Raw genomic sequence first — 21,935 nt, forward strand, 5'->3', positions numbered from 1 at the left:
AAAGACTTGACTGCTCCAGTTTATGGTAATTTTTAGTTAAATATTTTGTATGTATACATCTCTTTTAACAAGGAACAATAATAATAAACGAATAAAGTATTTTTTCTGACTTTTTTAAGCGATAACTCGTACTTAGTATATTAAGTGAATTAACAAGAATTTTCTTGTATTTTTAGTCATTCCAAGCATCGCAAGTATCTAAAATTAAACTTGGGAACTAAGACGTTATGTGTCTTGTGTCTGTAGTTACACTGGCTCATTCTCCTTTTTTAAAACGGAGCACAACAATACTTAGTATTGTATGGCGGTAGAGTACAACGTGGTACGTACTTCTTTTACCATGATTAACGTTACCCAAAGAACATATATTTAAGACGAGCCAACTACTTGCGCGCGAACTATATTTTTGTACAGGTTGCTTAACAATATAATCTTGAGATAATCCGACGTAAAATATGTTTGTTGTACAAAATATAATTTAATGTATTTTTTAGGAAGTAATTCCTGATATTTTATTAAGACATTTGTAGGGTCATATATGTCCGTACGATAGAGATCCCAAACCTAATTTTTCGTCATAAATGGAGTGAATAATAGAATAGAGCTCAGAATATGTAAGAAATACCTTTTTAGTGTAATATTTGTGTAACTGCGTCTGACCACCATTTTTCCTCCAAAGGCACAAAACGCGTATTTTGGGACTGTACGTCATGTTCACTAGACGCTCGTACCACCATCTCTCGACGATAGTTCCTAGAGAATGTAAAAGATCAAAATGTATTTTTGGAATGTGGCCAGGATGCTCTGGAATTCTATTTAATGACTAATAATAATAAATAATGATTAAACAAAATGAAGAAGGGACAATGGGACTGACGTACCCGAGTAGGACAAAAGTCCCAAAACTAAATAAGAAGAAAAAAAGGTATTTACTAAATGTGGCTTGATTCTGAAAGTAATTGAAAATTAGACAAAATAACCGGAATACAATCATATCGTATGTGTGTACCGTGCGTAGTGCGCAGCACGAGCCCGTCGTGGCGCACCTCCAGGAAGCGCAGAGCGCCGGCCGCGTCGGCTTCGTGCACGGTGAAGGTGGCTCGCCGCACTTGTCGCGAGCCCAAGGCCTTCAGCGTTATGTCGTTCCCGTGCTGCCAACCGAACCGGATTTTGTGATTATTCAAGTAACCCTTTGTGATATGCCAGATACATTTGAACAATCGTAAGTGGTAATCTATCTCTCAAACTTTCAAAACGCTCAAAAAAGAATATTACACAAGTATTGTTGTTTAATATACAATTGCAAATGCATTGAATCTTAAAAACTGTTATGGCACATCGTTAAATACATGATTGTTTTTATTTGACTTAATGAATGTTTTGCAAAAAATATATACTTCTATTTTGTGAAAGTTGTTTCTTTAGGTTAACGTACCAAATTATGTACGACGTCTAAAAGATGATTGACCTCTTGGCTGTAGACAAGTCCGATATGACTTTTAGCCAACAGTCGTCGCACTTTATTTCGAACTATATCTGCTTCTACTCCAAACAATACCATTGCTGCTGTCAAGTTATACAAAGCAGTGGATAATAGTCTATCTTCTTCGTGCTCGAGACGCTTCCTCTCTGTTTCACTCAAACATTTGTAACGTTCCATCATTTCATTGGCCCCTTGATCCATACCAATCATATCACGCTCTTGACTAACAGCATCAAGAAATGCATCTTCCCAAAATTGCATTTGGTCCCATAAATTCGATCGTTCTTTGCCTACAATATAAATCAAAAATCTCACTAGTGAAGTAAAGGATAGAAACACAAAAAATCTTAACAATTAATCTGTTTGTAAAAAATATAATAATATTTAAATGATAGACATATGGTTATATCAAATTATATAATAATTCTATTATTATTTTAGTGTTATTGCAATCAAGAAGTAATCATAACAGTTTCAACTAAATATTACCAATAAGTCCTTGAAAGAGATAAGTACGGGCCGTCTCAGGAGACGTAATCGGCGAGGTCGTAGGCACTCCTGCCATCGGCCGGCCGCTTAACGTCGACTTGGCTGAGTAGACGCTCGCTGTACGACCTTTGGCAGTAGCACGATTAACCTGGTGATTGCAATGAAATCTATGACATAAGTTTTATCACATTTTGCTGAAATAATGAAAATTATTATTCCAAGATATTGAAATACTAGAAAATACACAACACCCCGGCTGCACTTACAAAACTCTATATTAATGTGATATTATTAAAATCTCTCATTTTATAATTCGGATATGGTTTGTCTTCACCACAGAAAATATTTTAAAAATAAACAATTTAGATTCATACCATAAAATCTGCACAAAACACGTATCACTACAATGGAAACAATCAAACTAGATACCTTACATATACAGGGTTATTGGTAATTCGACGTATTCCCGTTAGGAGGTGATAGGGGTGACTATTTGCGATAATTTAAACCCCCATATGCATGATGCAAAAGTGAACCATTTTTGAGATATCGCGTTTTTTAGATTTTTTCAAAATAAGTAAAAATGCAACTTCAAAAATTTATTTAAAAAAAAGTATATTGTGGTAGTTAGTAATACCATACAGAGGATTTTTTAAAAAAAGATGCATCTTCTAAATCCTCATTAAGCATGAATCTACAGAAAGTAACTCTTCTTTCAGCATCCTCTTCGTAAATAACGTGCACAGGATTAAAATGATAAGACAGGATTAAAATGATAATACAAAATATCTTAATTGTAACTTAGCTACTGAACTGTTTATGAATCTAAATTTAATTTTAAATTTGTATTAAGTAAGTTAAGTAAATAAGTAAGTTTTTTTACATTGGTTATTATTTTAAATCAACTGTATGGGAATGTTAAAGAGCGAAATTGGTCATGTTCGAATACGAATTTCCACCAGCGTCCTTTCTGATCATTTTATTTCGGTTGCTTTGAAATAAATTCCTAGTTTTTATACATTTTGTAAAGTTAATTAAACGATTATGTTTTTAAAATAATCTGCAGAACAAGTTTCATAATGTTTTTTTTTTGTTTTTCAGGCATATTTGAGGGAAAAAATAAAATAAATATTGAAATAATATCGTTTTCCGTCTCGCATATTTAAATTTGGACTGATAATTATTGTTTAAATATTGAAAAATATCCAATGTTTAAACGTTTTTGTAAATCAGAAGAAAAAAGTAGATTTTAATCGTTTTTTTTTTAAATATATTTTTGAAATTGCAATTTTGACTTATTTTGAAAAAATAAAAAACGTGATAATTCAAAAATGGTTGACTAATGCATCATGCATATGGGGTTAAAATTATCGCAAACAGTCACCCCTATCACCTCCTAACGGGAATACGTCGAATTACCAATAACCCTGTATAAAATAAGAATCATGCATATCTACCGACACAATCATGGAGTGTGCATTATAGAACGATATAATCAGTTGATGCGCTTGTGTGCACATCTTTTTTACGTTTTACTTATATATTTTCTACAATATTTTTATAAATTAGTAAATTTTATTAATGCAGACAACACGACGGCGAAGCAAACACCAAGCAACTGGGGACTTACATTAAGGAACATGACGTCGGTGTCAGATAGATTGGACTTAAAGGAGGCGCGGTGGTCGACGAGCGTGGCGCGGTTGGTGGTGATGGAGCCGCTGTCCTGCGAGCACTCCGACGTCGCCGCCTGCGACAAGCACACCTCACCCTTACACCGTGCCGGCCTCGCCCTAGCCGCTAAATGACTACTACACGCACTATACATACTCGTCGGGATTAAGTATTTATAACATTAAGGGTAAGCTACGTTAATTCAACAAAATATATACATACTACTGAAATGCACATTAAAATGTACGATGGAGGAAGGAGATGTTAACAGATTTTTTTTGTATCTCAATATACTCGTAATGAGATTCGCGTATATTTACGTAACTTTATAGTTAAATTAACATATACGTACATCAAATAATAACGCAATCCTTGTTAAAATTTCACTTAATATTAACAATACGATTTTAAAATCATATTAAATAATGCTTCATTATATCTTGTCGTAATTATTATATGAAAAAAAAATATATATATATCTCACCACAGTATGAATGAAATACTACATTAACATATAGCAACATTATTAGCTAAAGCACGCTTTTTTTATTTGCATTATATACGAAATACTAATACGAAGTTCTTTACTGTTTTTTAATACAATGTAGTTTTAATACAAACAAAAGCTAAATTTGGAAACATGCATAGATTTTATTAATATGTAAATATATAGACACAAATAGAGCACCATTTCTTCCATTATATACTTTGGAATGCGGTCTTATATCCATCATGCAACAAAATAACAATTGACAACATTGATAATTTGTCAGAGATACTAAAAAGTCACTTACATCGGAATCAAATGACGTCAACTTGCTAAACAGCTGGTTTCTCTTCTGATTCAACATATCCTTAAACATCTCTGTTGTGCTCTGGGAGTCATTAGAATCCATTTCTGGATAGTTAACGACCGGAACATCTACAAAATATAAATTTTCGTTTATATTTTTCGAGCGTCGTTTTTATTTTAGGTGTTGAAATTCATATTATACCTGACTGCGAACTTTTTCTGGAAGAAGGTGTAGATGAAGGAGTTTCAATATCATGTCTTCCGTAGTGTTCCGAAAGTGCAGATCCTGCCATTCCTCCATGTTCTAGGCCCGCGACTTCTTTACTCCAGTAATGCGTATGTGCCATTTCCGCTAGTTGGAAAACAGAAGCCATTCCACCGAGACCAAAGTTTGAGTATGTGTGTTCTAAGCCATGGATTACTGCTTGCAGTACTTTCAGCATACCCTTCCAAACAGCTTTGCTGATAAACTGCAGAATGAATAGTAATTAGATTAGTGATAAAAAAAACAACTATCGTCTACCACACATATAAACTATTAAACATATTAAGAAATAAAAGTTCATCATTTACCACATCGTCCACTTTATCAGTAGGAGTCGTCTTTCTGTTGAAATTTTTATTCAGCTTACTCAGCACCATATTTCTATAAGATTCGTCTTCCATCAGCTTTTTCAAACGATTAAGTTTTAACCATCCGACGCCTTCACCTTCCAGAACGTGTTGCACTAACTGTAAGAAAAGTTTATAATGCTTATAATGTATTTTTCAATCGCGTTTCTTTTTTGGCAAAATATAAAAACATTGCCTCACGGTATCGAAATATTATCGATAATGTGTAAACTGACATCGTTGAGGAATGCCTGATTCTCGCTGTTGGCGGAGCGCGTGGTGGGCTGCGGCGCTACAGGCGTAGGCGCGGCGTGGCGGATGAGTGGCGAGCGCTGCACCAAGCCGCGTGCACCTTGCGAGAATGGGCCAAACGTAGCGGACAGCGGTGCGCCCTCTGGTTCTTTCGGCTGCTTACCTGCTGGCACACGTCACGGTTTAACATGGAAATCTTTACATAGGCTATCCAAATTGCGGTAAAGTTAGTTTTAATAATTATAGCAATATTTTTTCCTAAAGTCTGGCACTTTAGGAAAATTTATTGAAATGATTTTACTGGGAACTTAACCGTGTCGCGACATTTTTTTTTGTTGTTGTTAAATTTTGTTTTTTATGGCATAAATGCAAACTAGCAAGAAGCTCATCTGATGGAAAGTGACTACCACCACTCATGGACACCTGCAACACCGGAAGTCTTGCAGGTGTGTTGCTGACCTTTAAGAAATAAGTAGTCTCCTTTCTTGATGGTTAGAAAAAAATGCTATCGACAGCTAATTCCACAACGTTGTTGTGCGAGGCAGAAGATGCTTTAAAAAACACGCTTTTGTGGTTTTTCGGGCATCGAAGTGGTGTGGGATGTAATTTGGAATTTTGATGCGATTTCGAAGATGAAATTCAGCATCCACGATAAATCCTATACCAAATTCCTCTGAAAAATTCAACGTGAAAAATGCTGGTGAAGATAAAAATGCTGTGAAGTGATCCAATATCTCAACTGTCATCAGAAAATCATTTGTTCTCCGTCAATCATCTTGCCATACAAATAAATATGTGCGTTAAATCTTCTTCAGTATTGTCAGTATATTTTTTATAATTAGCTTTTAAAAATATTTAATACCTTTCGAACCGAAGAAGTCGCTGAACATGCTAGAAGTGGAAGCCGCAAGGCCGTTTAAATCAGAGCTGATGTTAGAAAAGAAATCTCGATGAGTGGTAGCGAGTAAGTTCGTCGTCTGTAACGCTGTAGAATCTCTTCTTGCGTTCGGTGGAAGAGGCCCTTCTTGACTTTCGCCCTATTGATGAGTTATGAAAATAGGTTTTATACTTTTATGTATAGGGATTACATCGATTACAAAAATCGCATAATAGCAACTACTAACTTTCAACAAGCCCTTTTTGGCAGCAACTTCCTTAGCACTTTTAGTGAAATCTCCAAAAGTGGACTTGCCCACGTAAGTTAGATCTTCAAATGTGTTCTTGCTTACAGCTGTTGCCGTTTTGCTCGCTTCCAACGCGGACTTGGAAGCTTCTTGAACACTCTTCGATGCTTCTTCAGCCGCCTTTTTGGCGTGCAATGTGAGCTATAACATTTCACAATTAAAAGTTAAGATATTTATTATGTGGCATTTTCTCTAACAACTCAAATATTTATTTTACAATGACAATCACCATAAATGAAAACACATTTTCATGAGATATATGTATTTTCATGTATGTAGGGCACCGCATTAAATATTATAATAATAATTCACATTAATGTTAAAATGTGAAATGGTTGATTAGCAATAATATAATTGGCCAGTGGTAACTAGAATATATTGTGTTATACTTGTAAATTATGAGTGACGCTACGCTAATAATTGTAGCATTTTTAGTGAATGTTTTGTGAGCGATGAGTGCTAGTCTGTTATATGTACGTGTACGACTGTGCAAAATGTGTTATACTACAATATTAAAAATAGCTACTTCACTAAACGACTTGCTTGTCTAATTTGTTTTGATATAGTAATGAATAATCCAAAGGCATAGGTGAAATTTTACGACGCATTATTGAAGTAAGTAGGTAATGGTCACAGCATAAAAGTATCTAATTTGTACTGCATTTGCTGCACTATATTTGGATACCTTGTCGAAAGGCGCAAACATTTTCTTATCTTCTCCTTGCGCTACTTTTCCTTTCTTCTTGTTATGATTATAATAAGATAAATTAAGATGTGTAAGTAGTGTGCTTTTATTTAAATCTCGTTGTGTATTAAATTTTAAAATAATAGTTTTTCTCAAACCTTGTCCATGTGAGCTAACAAGCCTTCCTGACTGCCTTGACGCGTGGTCTCACGCACTAATTCCTTCGCTTGTGCAGCAAATTGTTCCAGTAGTGAAGTCTGTGATGCTTGTCTTGAAACTCCAGCATTTGAACTCTACGATAATTATGTATTCAGTAAATTTTAATTTCCAAATATTTATTAACAAAAATGTGTAACCATTTATTTATTTGTGGGAGACGACAAAAACAAGACTAGCCTGTTTTCAGGCTATGTGCACCGATCAAGCAATATAACAAACATACGTCACGTTAGTTATAACTCGATACGTGTGCTTGCTTCTGCTTCATATTGAACAAAACTTTATAATTCTTTGCAATTGGTATAAAACTACCACGAGGAAATATTCGTTAGAAATTGCTCGTTTTTTGAGTAAGCATTATTGGTGTAGCCGAACCAAACTTTACGGCTTACCTACCCTGAGTTCTACTAAAAGTTAAATTATAAATTGAAATATTTTCATTTTTACTCCGATTTAGTTCGTTTCAATAGGGAAATTTTCTAGCGGTATTGAAGTATTATTCACTCACGAAGGCGCTCCCTGTCCATGGTAAATTCATATTAATATTAATGACATAATCTATTTTTTATTTTTTTGTTATCTCTCTCTTATGTAGTCGCCTCACGCACATTAAGACATTTTGTAAACACGAGCATCACTCATATTAAAGTACGGCGATATTTGGATGTGGCCGGATGCTCCTTCGTAGGTGATTAAATCTATACGAGTCATACCCTAGTCCTCGCGGAGTGCGCGTGTGCAGCGGAGTGCGCGGCGGAGTGCGCGTCGTGATCTGCGGGTGTGCGGGGGCGACGCGAGGCTATAGTGGCGGGCGTCGTGGTCGAGTTGGAGTCAGACTCGCGCCCCAAGCTACCGCTGTCAGTGTCCTATGTCAAAGTAAAACGATTAATGGTATACATATATTTTAAAAGTTATTAGAATAAGGTAATTTTTTCTCCCTTTATTTCAGAAATGACCCTCCATACGTTTTTTTTTAATAACTTAATAAAGTAGCGATTGCATAAAATATGAATTATTTTCTATATAGCGTTATTTAGGTTCTAGATTTTGATAGATATATCAATTTACGCTCTTCTTCACAGGCGCCGGTTGAGTGTCGATAACATCGGGCCTATCCATGACACCCGGCACGTCATCATCGGAGAGGTCGCTGTGTTCGGAGCTGGAGGCGGATGGCGACGGAGACGTGGATTCGCGCCCTTCTTTACGTACTTCTTCTACTTCGCCGAACATGAGTGATGATGGAGGGCTGTATACCTGTATAATACCTCTTTACGTTATTTATTTTTTGATTATCAAAAGTTTAAACAGCTTAAACAAATTTTTCATGCCGAAGTGGATGGCTAAATCCGCAACTATAAATAAAAAGTGGAATCACTTGATTTGTACATAGGTCGTTTTTCTAAATTGAAAAACGATACTCATTGAAATATCTCGTTTTATTTCACCAGTCGATATTGTCGCTACTATTTAACGAATAAAATAACGAACGCTTTTAGTTGTGGTATTTTAAATAAATATAGTTAAAAAAAACTCACAGTTTTAGGGTCTAATGAAGATGAAAGCGTCATTGGCACTTGTACAACCGCATTGTATGTTTCTCCAATGACGTGTTGTTGATGAACATTTCCTCCTGTTACAGAAAAAAAAATATAGGAAAATGTTTGAAAAGATCTTTAAGACTTTCATTAAAGGATCTAAATTTACCTGGTGATAAATCAGAAGAAGCCATTTCGGAAACGAAATCACTTAAAGAAGAATATGAGGAACTCGTACTTTCTGCGGCTTCCGAGTCTGATCCACTTTCATCTAAAAACGAAAAGTCTATGTATTTAATTGCCGATGGACATAACTTTGCGCAAAAACAATATCACCAATTTGGTTAATCCGAGGTGCGATTATTGAGGACAATCAAAAATAGATAATATAATTTGTTTTGAGTATTGTGATGTTGAAGGGAACTTTTGATATTATTGCTTATATCTTAATGTTACATTATTTACAAGCTACAAAAATAATGTATTAAAAACACAATCATAAATTGCAGTTGAACTAGGATGCTTATTTTTTACTAGGATTAATCAAATCGAGGTCAAAGTTATTCCAGGTAGCAATTCATTGATATCATTAAATACATTGAAAATAACTTTATTTAGTCTTACCAGTAGGTTGATTTTCTTGTCTCTGTAATTGACGCAATGCACCATTAAGGGAGCTACCGTCGTCCCATACGGCAAAACGGATTGGTTGAAGTTGATCTGCAAACCACTTCGGTTTGTCACCGATTTGACGAGGATCGAACACTCCAGTTTGTACGCGAAGAAATGCCACGTTACACGGTGTCAATGACCATTCCGCCAAGAATTCTACTGCCTACAAATAATAGAATACAAATAAAATATTTAAAATCAGTAATTAATTAAAGAATACGTGTAAATAATTAATTATTGACTTACTTGGGTTCTGGCAAATTTGTTTAAAAATGAAGTGGTACGAGGTCTCGATCTCAAGAAGCTGTTTATTTGGAAAGCTACAACGGGTCGCGGATATAATCGCAGTGTACGAGTATGTTCCATAAAGTTAGCCAATATGTTCTGCGAGTTGAAGAAACGTACCTGAAATATTTGTACATTATCTCAAAGTACGGCGTGGAGTGGTGTGATAATTAGAAACAATATGATAAATGAAGTTGTAACCATTTGGAATTCGAAAAGATATACACAAAACTGTTAAAAGGATTGTCAACGGAATATAATAGACAACATCAAAACTATATCTAACCATGGCGACTCTGGTAGCGATGTCGACGGAGTCAACGTCATTCCCATATATGAGCGGGTTGAAAGGTTGCGGCGCTAATTGCGGTGAATTAGGCGCAGGTGTCGAATGAGGCGACGCGAGCGACAGGCGCTGTGTGTGCGCGCTGCCCACCGACACACGCCGGCTCTCGGGCGTGCTGTGCGACCCTTCGCGGAACGACGCTGGCTGAACTCTACACAGTGGTCATTTTATTTAATATAAGTTTTGATCTACGTTTTGACCATTTTACTTTAGGGTTGTTTAATGTGTAGTTTCATTGTTAAGTCAAAGTCAACACTAATATATCGTTTTTAGAATCAGCGAAAAAAGTTCCAGATCATTATGGACTAATGTGCATTATTTATAATAAAAAACATTAATCGATCATATTTTTGTAGTCTGTTCTAGACGATTTGGAACTGTTTATTTTACTGGCATTAATATAATTCAATAAATTTATAAAACAAAATGTAGACTGTTATTCATAGACAATAATGATAATTATTATATTAGTAAATTAGAACCTCAAAAAGTTGGGACTTGATAAGTGTATTTTTAGCTTTACGGTCTCCACGCATTGAAAGTTGCTTTATTCGTGACGTGAATAAATATGTCTTTAAATGAGTTGTAACAGGTAAAAAAATATTGTAAATAACTTACTTCAGTGTAGCGCCTCCAACGCTGTCTCTCCTTGAAGGCATAAGCGGTGCAGACGCTTGCTCTGCAGAGCTGTTCGTTAAACTGTTGATAGCCTAATAAACAAGTAAAATTGTACATATAACATTTTATTTTAGTATCAAATTCGCAGAATATAGTATTTAATTTACTTAAATATCAGACTCAGCGAGTATATCAGAAATGAGGATCAGGATGCAATGTATTTACCAAGCATATCACTCTAAGTCTTGCTACCCGAGATATTTTGACACGTGCGGTAATTATATTATTTCCTAGCGTTAAATCTACTAGCGCATAAGGTTAATTACCAAACGTAAATATTTACAAAAATGCAAATCTTCAATACCATAACCGATAGGTCTTAACTTAAAGCTACTACTTACATTCCTCTATATCTACTATGTGGTAATATTGTTTAAATTTGTATTTTATTTTTATGCATATGATTGTTTTTCTTTTTATTGTTATAATTCTTTTATGATATAGGTAGGCGAACGGGCAATAAGGTACCTGATGGTAAACGGTCACCACCCATAGACATGTTGAGAAATATACACGCTGTAAGAAATATTCAATATTCCTTAGATTAGCAATGCGCCACCAACCTTGGAAAATAATATGTTATGTCCCTTGTGTATGTTACTTTGGCTCACTCGCCCTTCAAACCGGAACGCAATTATTCTACATATTGCCGTATGGCGGTAGTGTATCTGATGAGTGTGGGGTACCTAAACAGACAGGCTTGTACAAATGCCTTCCACCAAGTAAATATGCTTTGGTTTATCAAAATCTGGTTGAATTCGTAGATATTTAAAATGTATATCTTCAGTTGTTGCATCGTAAATTATTAAATGGCAACTTATTAAAAGTAATTGTCGCTTTTTCGAAAAAAATACAACAACTGCAATTACTAATTTTAAATGAATACCGTTATGCTGGATATTCTATCGCTAGCCAGCAATACTTTGGATTGTCTTTCGGTTTCAACGGAAAGTAAGTCAGTGATTACATCTTTGATTAGTTCCCTTGGTGGGCAGAACATTGATAGAGTAAAAATTTACAATTTGATCGTGTCAATATTATCAACAGACCCATTTTACGGATAGCATTCCTATACATATTAATATTAAAGATTGTAAATATTTTGAATGTATTTCAGTCTATTAGTCTGTTTGCTTGGCTCTCACGGCTAAATGATTGACCTATTTTGATGAATTTGATATAGTAGGGCAAATTATAGAGGAAGGCTATTTAAAGAACTCTAATTGGACAAAATAGGTTCAAAATTTTTGAATTACAAACAACGTGGATATCATTATCTACGCTGTGTTAATAGTTATATTTTCAGGACAAATAAAGATATGATTTTTTTTTTAACAAAATATATGATATTCTTAATTAAATTTATTTGTCACACAGTAATAACCCTTAAGAAATATAAATATTAAGCGCTTTGTTCGAATGAAAAAATGTTTATCATTGTCATCACGATCAGTTATTTAGAAATATTATAAGAGATTTAAATAAAAGCATGAAATTAGACGTGCGACGTACGGTTAAATGTCAGCACCGGCAGATGGCTTGGCTGAATACTCTTTTGCTATTTGTTTATGTTATCGGGACAGGATATATATTTAGATAAATATTGAATTATTATTGTATTTGCTTAATCGGTCATATTTCTACTTCATTCGAGCCTACTACAAAATATATTACCAAAAAGCCACGTTTTAGCCAGTTTTGAAGCACATCATTCATACTTAACATTAGAAAATCATTTAATTCATACTTAATATTAAAAATAAATAAACTAAACTCCCGCGTAACACTTAAAATTATTTTAAAAAATTAGCTAAAATTCAGTTTTTAAATATGTATGCAAAAGTCTTAAAATGGTATGTTAAAAATAAATTTCTTACAAGGTGTTTCGCGGGTGTTAGTTGGCGTGTTATCCTAAAATTCAATACAAAATATTTTACAAAACCACAAATCATTGTCATGCTCAACGATGCAAACTAAAACAATGACTGAAACTGTGTCGCACTTTTAATTCATTTTTCTTTTTTAACGTACATATATGTAGTTATGATATAAGTTGCGATTAATTGCTTACACTTATTTCAGTCAAGTTTGTCTTTATATGCCCCCTCTTAGATATTATGGAATGTGGATTTTGTTTTTTCTTTGTTAGGTACGAATTAGAATTTAGTTGTCGTGTTAGTTCTAAAAGGTCGGCACATTTTAATACCTAATGCTGGCACAAAACTTTCAAAATGTTGTGATTAAATAGTCAAATTGTGCAATGTAAAAAGAATATATATTTACACCAGTTCCGGCGGTTCCCATGACTTGCATAGCCTAGCGAAGTAGGGAAAAAGTGAGTAGAATGTTAGTGAGGACGAAAAGTCGATAACCAGAAAAAAATAGAGTTAAAGTCATTTAGGTTCAGTGTAAAAGTGGAAAAGTCTGCGATGAGTATAAGAGTTTTTTCATTCGTCAAATGATATTTCCTGAATTTTATGACAAACATGCAAATCTTAAAGAATGGAACATTTGAAGAATAAAACAATTCTTGAGCATTTAAGTTTGAGAGTAAGATGAAAAAAGTGAAAGCTAGATATTGGGCAGGGAGCATATTCAGTTATATCTAACAATAATTGTGAGAGGTAAATTTTCGAACATAACAAACTGCCACATTTGCTTAGCGACACGAATAAAAATGCGCTCACGATTTGCGTGTATAAGAAAAAAAATATTAAGTGATTAAATAAGATCACACCGTGTTTCAATTAAGAACCTAATTGAAATACCTGTTTTAAATGATTTTTCAAAACTGAGCTCTCCGGTTCAGGAAGAGATGGTAAGTCCTGATCGTTACCAGTGGGACACGTGAGTTTTGTTGCATCCAAGTCCACGAGCCAAATGTCATCTGGTAACCTGTAAATGTACTTCATTATATAATTAAGTCTTAAAAATAATGAAAACCGTATCTTAATGGCTGTTGATATTTAAAAGCAACTAAAAAACTTGACAGCCACGTGTTTAATATTTTCCATTACTTATACAGATCCGGCTAGCAGTAATGCTAAGCTGACTAATTCTAAGAAACATTTTATAAAGTCGGAAATGTTATTTACCTGAAGTTCTTTTTGTAAGTAAAGAAAGTTGCCGGTATTCCGATAAGGAACGGTGTAGGGGCCAACAGTAGTTGTTCAGCGCAACTCATGCAGCTAGGCAACAGCGGTATTGCGGGAAACATGTACTCCAGCGGATACAGCATAGCGACTAACGCCATCACGGACATGGAGAGCGCGTTGTAATCGCGAGACTGCACTACGACTTTGTTCTCCAACATGATCAACGTTAGTACCTTTAAGCACGTGTCGATTCCTGTGGAATCCAATTGTAACGGTCAACGTAGATAGTTCAATTTTAATTGTTGTCATTCATTAATTCAGTGATTTAATGTCCCAGAGTAACATTAAGAGCAACGTAATAGGTATCATATATCATAATAAACACATTTAGTTGTTATAAATAATATCGCCGATAAGAATCGCAGGGCTTTTAACTAACCGAGCAATTCCAAGGGTAAGTGGAGAGGGAAATCGACGAGCGTAAACCGAGTATGGTCCGGTAGCGCGAAGACAAGCGGTGCGTGCGCGGTGGGAGATAGCACCTCCAGCTCCAGGCGCGTGTTGCCGGGTACTGGCACGGGCGCCGACAGCAGCCGAAGGATCCACGTCTCTATCTCTTTCACGTCGTGCACCACGATGGTGGGTGTGTTGTCGTACGCCTGCCCAGTCAGCACCGACCACACTGTATCTCTGAACATCCCGAGCGTTAGTCGCTTTCATCGTGCTATTTTACATGTACATGTATTACATACGAGTTATTTATTTTTAATAAAATAAATGTTCTTGGTTCATGCCCAGCTTTCGATTTGTAAAGCATTAAATAATACAAGTTATAATATATTAATATGACCGACTAAACTTATTTCAATCAGAAGTCACCTAAAGTGTTACCCATATAAGGGCTATAATACATCGTGGGCGTTTGTCGGAAGCGATAACACAAATAATACATTTTACATAAATCTAATCACGTGTAAAGTAGTTTGTTTTATGTTAATATAAATGAGCAGTTATTACATGAATAACTTAAAATTACAAAACTCACATACCTAAATATTTGTCTAGACGCACCAACGCGCCTTGGACTGGAAGACTCGTTACAGGCATCGATTAATTTTTTAAGGATAAAGAGGCACTCTCGGAATGTTGAAAAGAAAGGATGGTGGGATAAAAGGCATATGGACGTTAAAGAATGGTTCCGCACCCTCTGCAACAAAATAAATATACTGTGACAAAACAATACTGTGACATGTGCAATATAAAATTAGAATTCAATCAGAATTTATTTTCTACAAGTCGACCAACTTATGTTTCATTATTCATAGAGTAATAGTATCTTTATCGAAGCCAAAATAAATACGGCTAACTTTTTTTAATTCGCGGCTGTCTAAACAAACATAATAACTAAAATTCAAAAACAATTATTTTCAAGGCATACGGTAACATTTAGTCGAATACACATATCAGGTAACCTGTCTCTTCCTGGCTGCTCGCGGACTGGGCGAGTGCGAGCCGCCGCTCTCCGAGTCTGGCTGCACGGGCGCCAATCGTGGCGCGGCGCTGCAGTCCCGCTCGGAGTCACTCGGCGCTACGTTGCTGCTCCTATAGTCACTGAAACGAGCGCTACGCGTTACTCATACTCTTTGATCTCCCTTAATTTTTAATAATATTGAATTGTCTTATTACACACTTTCGTACTTTACATTCTGCAAGAATTAGTACGACAATATTTTGAAATGTACCTTGGTAATCAAAAGAATATAGTGATAGTAATCAAAATCCACCTAGAGAATGCTGAATCTGAGCTTTTTTCCATAGACTTTCGCCACGACTCTCGTCGAAGCACGCTGCGCTCGCGAGGGCCCGGCGCCGGCGCGCGCTCCACAGCGCGGTAGAAGTTGATGCAAATTCCGTACCGAGTTTTACCTGTTGTTATGAAATGACTTAAAATATCCAACTCGTTTCACCAATGAGATATCGTTCTACTTAGAGTATCTGATCCATAAAAAGAAAATTAGGATGTCAAGATATCAAGGAAACTGTAAGTAATAGGTAGATACTTAAATACTTCAGTAAACTAAGAAAATAAACGAACCAGAATCTTTATCAGTAAGCGTAAAGACAAACGACGTGGTGTCTCGTGTTGTAATGTGAGCGAGTTGTCGCCGTGGTCCCACTGACATACAGCCTTCGGGTTGACAAAAGTACACCATGTCCAAGGGTAGCGGGAAGTCATCGTGGTTTGTTAAAGGATAGCGGCGAAGAAGTTCAGGTGCCTAGAATGATACAGTTTTAAATTTTAACATTTACTTACGAACAATATTTTTCATTCAAACACTCATTTGAAATCTTAATTCAAAGAGTTCAAAAAATTCAAAATCGTTTAGACTGTTGTTTAGCCATCTTTGATAAACAACAATTAGCAATGCATTCAGCCTTAACACTTAATAGCAATAGGTATATCATGACTGTAGATTCGCTTAAAATTATTATTATTTGAATTGTTATAATCACCTGGACTGGTGCCAATCCTTTGCCTGACGTATACGGCTTGGCCCCAACGATGGTTAAATAATCCACCAACCGTGGACACAGATGTTGCTTTTGAATATCCATATTTTTGATATGCACAATCCTAATTTTCTTGAAACTCTAAACATGAGTTTGTTTAAACCCATTATATTGTATTAAAATATTGCTTGTCATAGTTATCACTTGATATATTCCTAAAAAAAACATCAGATACATTAATTAGCTTTTTATTTAAAGATTTTCTAGTAAGCAATTTTAAATTGTAATGTAATTCAGGCAAATTCGTTGCATTGTCAAGCTTGTACAAATTAGGTTACGACGTTATGAGAACGCATATTAGTGTGTACTTTGAAGGGGTGAAATTGCCCAATAACATATATATTTAAACAATTATAGCAAGGTCTTTTTTAATAAATTACTAATATTACTATTTACCCATACAGTTACGCTTAAAACCTGTACTAGGAATGGGAACGCCAATAGCCCTAGGAATCAGAATCGTACCTGCTATATTTTACATCGCTAAATGTAAACCATTGCGCTATTGTCGTTTAAATATAGCTATAATTTGCATATAATTAAAATCCAGTCCAAAAAATTGTTTAGAGAAAAGTCAGTAATAATAATTTTCAATTGATGTTTTTGGATATAAGAAAGCCTAAATTTAATACCCATCTTTACACAGAAAAAACTGAGTATAACAAAGGACGTTAAATATAATCGCCTTATAATTTGCATTACATTAATTTACCTAGCTATATATTATATCACGATCAGGTGCCCTTGACCCATTTACCTCACTGACCTAATTTAATCGCAGACTGCTCATGCCACAGGCGTACTCCCCACAAAGCTTTAGGGCGTTTATGGACAATAAACTATATAACTTTAATGGACACATAGCGAGAACCCGGGAGTAAGGCTATAAAAATGAGATAAATGTCATCTTGCTATATTAGATGGATAAATGAACATGGGTGTTTTAATCGACTTCAAAAGTGAGGGTTAACATTTCGTCCCTTTTTTTGTATTTTCGTATAAATGCTCCAAGATGGCGCCATCTCCATTAAATTAGTATTAGACATAATTAAGATTTTTATCTAAGCATCCTATTTTATAAAAATATATGTTTAATTTAACTACTTCAATTATTACCGAAAGTTGTAATAGAATAGCATTGAGTAGTCGATTTCTGCGTAAACTATGTAGTTTATAGAAGATTTGGTATTTTAATTATGAATGACGTAATAATATCCTTCACAATAGGTACACGAATTTTTCAATCAACCACCTAAGAATTAAAGGAACTACATAGAAAGAAACAAATTATTTTTAAGGAAAAGAAAAATATATTTACATAATTATTTATTACATAACTTTTGGTTCTTTGAAATATTAAAGTATTTATGAAATAATTATTTACATAGAGAAATTACATAAGTTTATTCAAATCACAATTAAAAATAGCAAGTATATAAATCATGATCGCGTGAAACTGTGTTTTATATAAGTATATTTAGCATGATTTTCCTTTATATATTTTTATATACAAAATACAAACGTACTTTTGTAATCTGAATTTCATATTCAATTTAATGCTAAGCTCCTTTAGTTAAATAAATAAGTAGGCTAAAATAAAGCTGAATACCGTTCTTGATTATTATCGTCGATGACGTCAGGTTTACGTTGTCTAATAACGTCATCATGTGGGTAGATAGGGTAATGAATTGCTTCGTATATTGTCGCAATATTCCTTATTATAGATGAGTTTATGAGTTTTGCTGGGACTTCAAATATTGATAGATAATTTCCTAAATGTCTTTTAAACAATAACAATATTATACAAGGATACTCGAAACAGATGTCGGTATTCAGTTATTAGAAGTTTTATTTAACTAGCAATGTTTGTTAGTTTGATTAGGACAAATCTTGCAAGCTCATTAGAACCACTTCCTACTATCGTACGGAATTGGCTCTAGGCTCTCAACTACTTAACGGTCAATAGTGTAGACTAGAGAACTTGTATAATTATAATAGCTTGTTGAAATAGTTATATATTACTTCTAATTTTAATATAAGGCATACACTATAGTGTATCTAGATGGGTTTTCAGATTTTAGTGTTTCTTTATAATTTCTTTAAAATTTTGTTCCTGTAAAATTATATCTTATTAATCGTATTTCTTATACATAATTATTTTACATGTGAACGATAGAAAGGAGGACCGATAAGTAAAACCGTTTTTGTTATGACCGTCATGGCCTAACACAATTAATTGTGTATGTGTGTGGAAACACACGTATGTTGTCTTATATTTTCCTTCACCAAGCATGAAATATACGAAAAACTAATTAAGCTACTAAAATATATTTGCCCGGGCTTGAACCCGCAAGCTTCGGTTAACATTCACGTATTTTAACCACCGCATGTGCAACCACAATCTCAGCTGCATGTTCAAATACGTTTGGAAAGAACATTAAAATTATCGCGTATTTGACATGACCCGCATAATTATCAGGTGTAAATTTCGGTGTCAATTTTATCGTTACTATATTATTCGTTCGTTAGGAATATATCATATTAGTAAATAGTAGTAAAATTGTTCATGCCTAAATCTCATCCCAAATTCTATCAAATAGAGTTTAGGTATATAATAATTGATAGTACGCCAGTAGGCTATGTTATATAATATTATATGATAATAATAATATTATATAATAATAATCAGTATATAGTGGAAATGGTAACTAAACAAAATTCAAGAACTCAATAGTGATAATTATACAATTTATACGGTTTTTTTTTTACAGATTTCTAGGTTCCTTTTCTATTCGCTCTAGAGAAGCTTTAGCTAGGTACTAAAATCATCAAGGAATACATTTAAATATTTTCTGTTGCTTCTTAATAATTATTCTTCAATGTTCGAATGAAAGTTCGGATATATATCACCCCGTTAAGCATCACTAATACATCACTCTTAAATATATTAATCTATTTGTAATGTTTGAATATTAAACAAACGTATATTCGAATAGAAATAAATATTTATAGGAACATTTTATTCCTTTTTATTAAAATTACTAAACAATATTTTAGTTTTGATAAAATTTAAATGACGAAAGGGGTCAACGAATCATCATATTATGAAAAAGTTAATTTGTAACAGCTATATATGTAGGCACATCGTAACAAAAATAATGAAGTATGTGTAATGAATATATGTATTACAATAGTAATTATCTTATACTGCTTCAGTTACGTGATAACTCCTGTAACTTAACAATATAATAGACTTGTTTTAAGTTTAAATGTCTGTGTCAACGATATTATTAATGCGAATTTAGTAAACAATTCATCAATATTATTTCATATTTAAAAAAATATATAATCAAAATAAGTCAAAATAATGCAAACTTAAAACTTAAAAAAAGAAGAAATAAATGGCTCATAAGTGCACAACGCCGTTACAATAACGATATGTTAATTTTGTTCTACTTTACTAATTGCTCCACCACTGTTACGATATTCAATGCCAATATCACACGCTGATAAAGCTAGATAGGTAAGTGGGAAGACCCGTCATGCTTAGATTAAATAAGGGGTTAATTTCATCAATCCAATTTTTCGATAATTATCGAACGTCTCATTTGGCTCCTTGCCACAATCGATTAAAACGGCAAGATGGGCCTGTACCGGTGAAATGGTGTATTTAATTATAAAGGAAATTTAATATTTGCGTTTGTTTTTTTTATATTTACGATTATTTAGAAAATATAAAAGAAAAACTTTAATGAAAAATTGATATATTAAATTATAATGAAATATTTGAAAAAAAAATTTAATGACTAGGTGTAAAAATAAAAAAAATATGTAATGCATTTGAAATAATATACAATAAGTATCTTAAAATTACGTCATACAGTCGACAACCAGGTACGTGAGTGACGCACTAATATCACTTCTAACAGGCCATGGTAATCACCGTTCAAAAGCTACAGAACCTATACTGATCCCTTATAGCTTATGGATATTGTGAAACTTACCTTTACTTTACATCGAGGGTTGTGGCTCGCACTATTTTGTACATTATTTGCCCGTCGCACGCTAATGTCGAATTTCGTGCGAATTATACTTGAGTGTGAGATGCCGCGTAGTGCATGTCGTGCGAGCGCGACACGGAGGCGAGTGGTGACATGCGCGGCCGCCCACGCTCGATAAAGCCGCCGCGCGCCGCGTTGCGCCCTCCGCGATCGTACTATCAGCGCCCGACCTACGAGACCTTCAAGCTAAGGCCGCCTCGCTCACTCCGCACACAATTAGAGTATATTTTTTTATTGATTGCTTTGCATGGGATTTTACTTTCACATAATTAATAAAATCTGGGATCAATGTAATAAGAATTTTAAAAAACTGCTAAGCGTTTATTGTTATTATAAAAAGAAAAAAATATATATGAAAGGAATCTAATCATAATATTTTACTAAAATAAGACTTGTCTATTTTGTGATTTATGAACTTACAATTTTCGAGGTATCCAAATATGAATTTCAATTTTATATGTCGAATAAAATTTAATATGGAATGATAGATAGAAACTTCCAAATCACGTAGCCGACTGATTTCGACCCGTGTCGATGAAAATAAATTATTTGATGTCTATCCGGCAGTGGGTAGGGTCGATTTAACTATGTCGGGGCTCCTGTACTCTTTTTTAGATTTCTCAGATATTTTTTTTAACCTTAACGCAATTTTATTAATAATTACGAAGATTTTTTTATTATATTACGAAAATATGCCATCACCCTATTCATATAGAAATATTTGGCTTCAACGATTACATTTACAAGATATTTTTTTAAATCTCTCCTATAAATTTCCTAGTGGGCCCAAGTCGACAAAGGACCCCTAGACAGTTGCCTACACTGCCTAATGGATAATCGGACGGATTATCCATATACTGACGGCGGCGACGCTTCTCGTGAGCGACCCGCCCTTGGAACCCCAGGCGGAGTTGACCGCTGTTTTGTTATCACTATGAAGATATTGTCTTTATAAATTATTGTTTAACTATTACTACAACAAAGACGCCTAACGATCTGTCAAATATAATGTAATAAAAGACAGTGCGATTTATACAAAGACAATTTAACAACTTATTACTAATTGTTATAGCTCCTAACTGTATGTACGTTCCTAACGTCCCGGAAGGTGGGGCGAATCTGCGATTCAGGACTATAGCCCAGCGAGTGAGCGAGGACCTGGAGCACCATCAGTAGGCCTGGCAACGATTAATATGATTCGGCCTTACTTGAGTCGCTGGGTGGAACGGAGTCACCGTACACTCACATTCATACTGACGCAGGTGCTTACCGGACATGGTTGCTTCGGTAGTTACCTG

At 34.5% G+C, this 21,935-nt stretch overlaps 1 protein-coding gene across 12 annotated transcripts in view; it reads right to left on the bottom strand.

The window, feature by feature from the left end:
* LOC113397229 (MAP kinase-activating death domain protein) overlaps positions 1 to 20,735 on the bottom strand; it is a 29,409-nt gene extending 8,674 nt beyond the window's left edge. For 4 of the 12 annotated variants that reach the window (XM_064217592.1, XM_064217608.1, XM_064217611.1 and 1 more), the window contains exons 1-31: positions 20,581 to 20,735; positions 16,520 to 16,731; positions 16,101 to 16,281; positions 15,790 to 15,931; positions 15,478 to 15,616; positions 15,055 to 15,212; positions 14,445 to 14,695; positions 14,006 to 14,258; positions 13,679 to 13,805; positions 13,194 to 13,226; positions 10,851 to 10,942; positions 10,173 to 10,383; positions 9,848 to 10,006; positions 9,554 to 9,764; positions 9,099 to 9,200; positions 8,930 to 9,024; positions 8,460 to 8,648; positions 8,105 to 8,257; positions 7,331 to 7,465; positions 7,173 to 7,226; positions 6,428 to 6,628; positions 6,166 to 6,340; positions 5,288 to 5,469; positions 5,013 to 5,171; positions 4,642 to 4,909; positions 4,441 to 4,568; positions 3,603 to 3,722; positions 1,973 to 2,120; positions 1,436 to 1,773; positions 1,010 to 1,151; positions 626 to 753 (exon numbers count right to left, since the gene is read on the bottom strand). In XM_064217592.1, the coding sequence (XP_064073662.1) occupies positions 626 to 753; positions 1,010 to 1,151; positions 1,436 to 1,773; positions 1,973 to 2,120; positions 3,603 to 3,722; positions 4,441 to 4,568; positions 4,642 to 4,909; positions 5,013 to 5,171; positions 5,288 to 5,469; positions 6,166 to 6,340; positions 6,428 to 6,628; positions 7,173 to 7,226; positions 7,331 to 7,465; positions 8,105 to 8,257; positions 8,460 to 8,648; positions 8,930 to 9,024; positions 9,099 to 9,200; positions 9,554 to 9,764; positions 9,848 to 10,006; positions 10,173 to 10,383; positions 10,851 to 10,942; positions 13,194 to 13,226; positions 13,679 to 13,805; positions 14,006 to 14,258; positions 14,445 to 14,695; positions 15,055 to 15,212; positions 15,478 to 15,616; positions 15,790 to 15,931; positions 16,101 to 16,281; positions 16,520 to 16,621 (4,776 nt within the window). In that variant the 5' untranslated portion in view covers positions 16,622 to 16,731; positions 20,581 to 20,735. The remainder of the gene's footprint in view (positions 1 to 625; positions 754 to 1,009; positions 1,152 to 1,435; positions 1,774 to 1,972; positions 2,121 to 3,602; positions 3,723 to 4,440; positions 4,569 to 4,641; positions 4,910 to 5,012; positions 5,172 to 5,287; positions 5,470 to 6,165; positions 6,341 to 6,427; positions 6,629 to 7,172; positions 7,227 to 7,330; positions 7,466 to 8,104; positions 8,258 to 8,459; positions 8,649 to 8,929; positions 9,025 to 9,098; positions 9,201 to 9,553; positions 9,765 to 9,847; positions 10,007 to 10,172; positions 10,384 to 10,850; positions 10,943 to 13,193; positions 13,227 to 13,678; positions 13,806 to 14,005; positions 14,259 to 14,444; positions 14,696 to 15,054; positions 15,213 to 15,477; positions 15,617 to 15,789; positions 15,932 to 16,100; positions 16,282 to 16,519; positions 16,732 to 20,580) is intronic. The other 8 variants (XM_064217597.1, XM_064217594.1, XM_064217599.1 and 5 more) reach the window with 8 other exon arrangements.
* Between the last annotated feature and the right edge of the window lie 1,200 nt (positions 20,736 to 21,935).

This window comes from Vanessa tameamea, chromosome 3, assembly GCF_037043105.1.
Source record: "Vanessa tameamea isolate UH-Manoa-2023 chromosome 3, ilVanTame1 primary haplotype, whole genome shotgun sequence".
Taxonomy (NCBI): Eukaryota; Metazoa; Arthropoda; class Insecta; order Lepidoptera; family Nymphalidae; genus Vanessa; species Vanessa tameamea.